Below are 5110 nucleotides of genomic sequence, written 5' to 3' on the forward strand. Positions count from 1 at the left end.
AAAAGTAAGTAGCAGTGACTAACCTATTTCAATTCAAACAACTGTTTAAATCCATTTGAATTGATTTTGTCCTATGGCCTACAAAAAAGTAAGTAGCAGTGACTAACCTATTTCGAACATTCTTAACACCTTTTCTAATAATTATTTCAAGAATTCATATAACACATAGCTTGAGTTTGAAGCAAAAGTAGCATTTTAAAAAAAGTTGGGTGAAAAAGGTTTCCCAAAATGTGTTTGTTATTACCAACTGGAGCATAACGAATGATTTCAATTTTTTCAGGAATGGCTCAACCTTGCTTTTCTGTTCATTTGTAATTATAATGTTCGGAATCTGGATTGAATTGCCGATCTTACGGGATGTGGATGGAAAATGTAATAGATAAGGAAATTCTTAGCTGAAACCTGCAATCCTGTGCCAAATCTTTCTGCTTCCATATACAGCACAGAGCTTTGCAACAGATTAAGAGCCTTCCTCATATATTGTCCACCAATGGGCCCATCATCACCTGTGGCAGAACTTGTTATTGCCACATCAGATTTTCAGAGATATCTTGTACGCTGGGGTATTGGGTAAGTGCTATTATGCTTTTTAGTTGGAGAGACTAGGAGTATAGCCCTGTTTAAGTCCTAGAACGAATCCCTACTACTACGCAAGTCTAACTTGCTGTATTTCCTTCTTAGTTCCATCAAAGGTGGAGTAGATGCAAAAGAGTTGTTCCATTTGTATATTCTTGTTTGGATACAAGATAAACGTCTATCTTTGTTGGAGTCGTGCAAATTAGATAAGGTATTTATTTTTAACATATCACAATAATATTGTCATATTCCATTTTGTGTCTTTAGGACTTCATCATATTCCCTTTAGGTGATCTAGGTTTCAATGAACCATTTGATTTTGAAGGATACTTCAAAACTGGTCATATGTTAACTGCTGCATCACTTCAGTAGTAAATTGTTTTGTGACAGTGGGGTTGTCTTAAATCTAAATGCTGTTGCAGGTGAAATGGTCAGGAGTTAGAACACAACATTCTACTACTCCCTTTGTTGATGATATGTATGAGCGGCTGAAGGAGACATTGACAGACTACGAGGTCATCATTTGTCGTTGGCCATAATATACCTTGGTCTTAGAGAATGTATGCCAATTCCTATTATTTCTTTCCCCCTGTGAATTCCAGATGTTATTCATTTCCATTTTCATCTTTTGATCTCTCCTATAAGCAAATACCTATGATAAGTTTTTTTTTTTTTTTTTAAACTATTGCTCATAATAAAAAGGCATATTTTAGCACTGGAGTTTTTATTCCTTGATTCTAAGTGTCTTATTGTATGAGATGGACAAAAGATTGAAGGATGAGTTTGATTTTTATTTTTTTTGAAAAAAATTGGCGACAGGTCGTTGCTAATATTGAAAAGGCCATTGTGGAAGCTTTAGACAAACAATATGCGAATGCATTATCTCCTCAAAGAAAGCATGGGTCCTAAGAAATTTGGGCTTAATAAATATGTCCAAAAACTTGCCAAACAATCTACATGTGCCTATGTGGTTCCTGATGAGGTGAGTTGAATTTCTGAAAAACTCAAGTGTTCTTCTGGCTTGTATATATTTTGTTTTTGTTTTTTTGATAAGCAAATGTTTTATAGTTTGATGGATGTTCTGGTGTGTAGGATATATAGGAATTCATTTTACTTTTGAAAGTGCTTCAAACTACAAAAGGTTTGAATAATTGATATTGATTGCATAAAGTTTATTTAATTTCATATTGTAATGTGTGTTTATTCCTTGAATTTTTGACGTTTCAAGTTTGTGATGATGAATACCAAAAAAAATTTATCCAAGAACAAAAATAAATAAAATAACAAAAAAATGCATTCTAGATCGGTTCTTGGAAGACCGTCGTAGAATTAATGTCATTCTACATCGGTCAATGCCAAGGGACTGTAGTAGAATAAAAGCCAATCTACATCGGTCCAACCAAACGGTCGTCGTAGAATTAACGCCATTCTACAATGGTCGTGGCCAAGGGATCGTAGTAGAATAAAAGTCAATCTACATCGGTCGAACCAAGTGACCGTCGTAGAATTAACGTCATTCTATGATGGTCTTTGCGACCGTCATAGAACACCTACCCCCTTTTAACGACGTCTTCTACAACGTCAATCCATAACCGATGTAGAATGCACCTGCTGTAGTAGTGCAATAACATTAATTGCTATGCAGCGTTTGGCCAGGTGGATGTTACCGTGCATACACTACTAGTGTTAACTTTGGCCAATGTAAGATGACTCTAATTTGAAATTAGCATCAGTTTAGGCTAAGGCACTTATCTTATTTGTACATCTTATGTTACGGAATTTACAGTTTTATTGCCTTTAAATTTTACTTTATTGCTTTTTTGATTCATACTTTTTTTCTTTCACTTACATCAAATACTTTTTCTAGTAATTTGGAAAGCTTTAGTTGAGAAGTAAATTTCCCTTCTCGAACATTAATCGTTTGGTATTTATTTTAGAATCTTATTAGAGTGTTAATCAATTTGATCTACAAGAAACTTTGAAATCCCATGAATTTAAATTAGCATAAATTTTATAACAAATTTTGTGTAAATCAAAATAAAAGTCACGTAAAATTCTTAAACAAAATTCAGCAAGAAAAATATCAACAAATAGACAAAATCCTAATAGTCGGTGACCAAATAGTCTGTGATTCACACACGAGAAGAATGACGGATGCAGTTGGTCCAATATGGAGAAAGGGGAATTGCGTAAAACACAAACCTATTCTATTTAACTTCTTGTTATTTTTTTCTTCCAATAAATTAAAATGATGAGATAAAATCATTTTTAACCAAATTTTAATATTTAGAGCCACATTGTTATTAGAAAAAAAAATCATTTTTCTTTAAAAAAGTCTTCAAAATTTAGGTGCGTATAATTAAAAACATCTTTTAAATGAGGTTTTTAGGGTCATCAATTTTATTTTATTTTTCCTATGCAACAAAATTCCACACATTAATGATAAATACACACAACGTACCATTCCACACTATGGAATTTTGTATTGAGGTAGGGGGGCCTTTATCCCCATATACCTTTTCTTTTAATGAGCATAAACTTTTCTTCAATGATATCATAGGTTGTGAATCAAAAGAGACCGCATGGATTCAAAGTGCACTTTGGGGCTCCTCTTATCTCACATTTGTCTTTTGTAGGTGATAGCATTATTTTTGCAAGAGCCAATGGAGAGGAAGCAAAACACTTGGCTGAAATCTTGAAAACCTATGAAGCTTTTTCTGGCCAAAGGATCAATCTAGAGAAATCTTAGCTCTCTTGTATCCAAAATGTGTCTAGTACCAGAATTGATGAACTTGATAAGTTATGGGGTAAAGGCAGTGGAGAGACATGTAAATTATTTGGGTCTTCCAACCATTTTGGGGAGATCAAAGACTCAAGTGTTTAATTTTGCTAGAGATAGAGTTTGGAAGAAGCTGAAAGGTTGGAAGGAGAAGACGTTTTCAAAAGCAGGATGAGTGGCCTAATAAAGTCAGTGGTGCAAGCTATTCCTTCCTATGTGATGAGATGTTTCATGCTACCAAAGTCAACATGCAATCAAATTGCACAAAAGATGGTGGCCTTGGTTTTAAAATTGCACAAGCTTCCTAAAGAACACTTTTGGAAAAATAGTGATGAAGGTTAATGAAAAATTTGGAATCCCTCTTTCCCAGAGTGGTCAAGGAAAAATGCTATCCAAGGACATCAATATCATAACCACAAAAAGTTTTCCAGCCTAGTTATGCATGGTCAAACATGTGGGGTAACTGGTGGGTGATAAATAAAGGGGGAATTTAGAGGATTGGTGAAGGAAGGACAATTTGTGTGTGGAAAGACAACTGGGAAGTTATGATGGATGATGATGATGTGATAAGAGACAATATTTCTCAACTTATAGATGAGAACACCACTATGAGTTGTCTCTTTAAAGAGGAAAAGGTCTTAGAAGGTAAATAAGTGGTTCGCGTACGCTACTGCACAAAAAATTCACTCTATTCTTTGCTGAAAATTCATAGAAAATGAGAATTATAGTGTCAAATTCGGATACCAATTTGTGTTCAGTAAGGAAGTACCACGATTCCATCAACAAGTACAAGATGGGCACTCGCAATACAGAAGCCTTATGCTTTAGGTGGGTGATGAAGGTGTCGGTTGAGATGGTTTTTCATAATGGGTTGTTCAAAACTAATAGCCAAAGAATTTTCTTTGAATGGAAGAAGAAAGGAAGCTATAGACAAAGAAACTATTTTGGTGGTGTTGTGGAAGATTTTCGTAGTGTATTCATGCAAATACCAGTTGTAGGCTTGATTTTTACTAGAAGAGCGAGCAATGTATTGGCAGACTCCTTAGTTAGGCTTGCTTTTATATATCATACTATGTACTGGTTGGAGGAGCTACTTGTTAGTCGGTTAATACAACTAACTTTTGTGTAAGAAGCTGTTGTAAATTGTATACAACTCCTCCCATTTATAGTTCTTTTTGGTGGTATTGTAATTACTTTTTGTTAATATAGGTAATCAATACTCAATATCCCAATTTTGTGTATTTAATGATCATTCCATTTCAATTTCAGCTAAAATGGGCAAGATTGGTGAAGTGGAGAATTTATTGATTCACTAAGCCGTTTCACATGCTGAGCGAGTAATCTGCTAAGCGCGACGTCCGCTGGCTGAGCGCATAGAAGACTCTAGAAGAAGGATGAGCTATACAAAAGCGTTGAGCGAGTGTCAACTCGCTAAGCGCACTGCTTGCATCCTCCAGGTTGAGCGAGAAGACTGGCGCTAAGCCAAAAGCCACTTATGTGTGCTAAGCGAGCGATGATATCACTAAGCGCATGGCTGCCTACAGGATTGCCTATTTAAGCTGAAATCTCGAATTTGGAGAGAGGATGGTGAGTTTTTTTTAGGTTGTTTTTAGTTTTTAGTTTTGGCTGTGGAGAGACTGAGAGATATCTGAGCTTGATGAGGAAGCCATCTTGCGGAGCTTTGGATGAAATTTTGAGTGATTGTGAGGTTTCTAGAGGTGGAGGAGACACCTCCACTACTTGTATATCTTCAGT

The 5110-nt window shown here is 35.4% G+C and overlaps 1 protein-coding gene across 1 annotated transcript; it reads left to right on the plus strand.

Annotated features, from left to right (window-relative positions):
• The first annotated feature begins 248 nt into the window (after positions 1–248).
• Positions 249–1581, plus strand: LOC121174840 (uncharacterized). The gene is made up of 4 exons (XM_041015264.1): positions 249–570; positions 682–787; positions 999–1136; positions 1396–1581. Exons 1-3 carry the CDS (start codon positions 491–493, stop codon positions 1113–1115), a joined length of 303 nt encoding a protein of 100 aa, XP_040871198.1. The 5' UTR covers positions 249–490; the 3' UTR covers positions 1116–1136; positions 1396–1581.
• The last annotated feature ends 3529 nt before the right edge of the window (positions 1582–5110 follow it).

This window comes from Glycine max, chromosome 1 (assembly GCF_000004515.6).
Source record: "Glycine max cultivar Williams 82 chromosome 1, Glycine_max_v4.0, whole genome shotgun sequence".
NCBI classification, from domain to species: domain Eukaryota; kingdom Viridiplantae; phylum Streptophyta; class Magnoliopsida; order Fabales; family Fabaceae; genus Glycine; species Glycine max.

Excerpts from the sequence above, each read along its gene's own strand:
- LOC121174840 (XM_041015264.1), top strand. The coding sequence starts at position 491 with ATGGGCCCATCATCACCTGTGGCAGAACTTGTTATTGCCACATCAGAT. Across the intron at positions 571-681 it reads CTTGTACGCTGGGGTATTGG|TTCCATCAAAGGTGGAGTAG; the intron begins GTAAGTGCTATT and ends TTTCCTTCTTAG. Across the intron at positions 788-998 it reads AGTCGTGCAAATTAGATAAG|GTGAAATGGTCAGGAGTTAG; the intron begins GTATTTATTTTT and ends ATGCTGTTGCAG.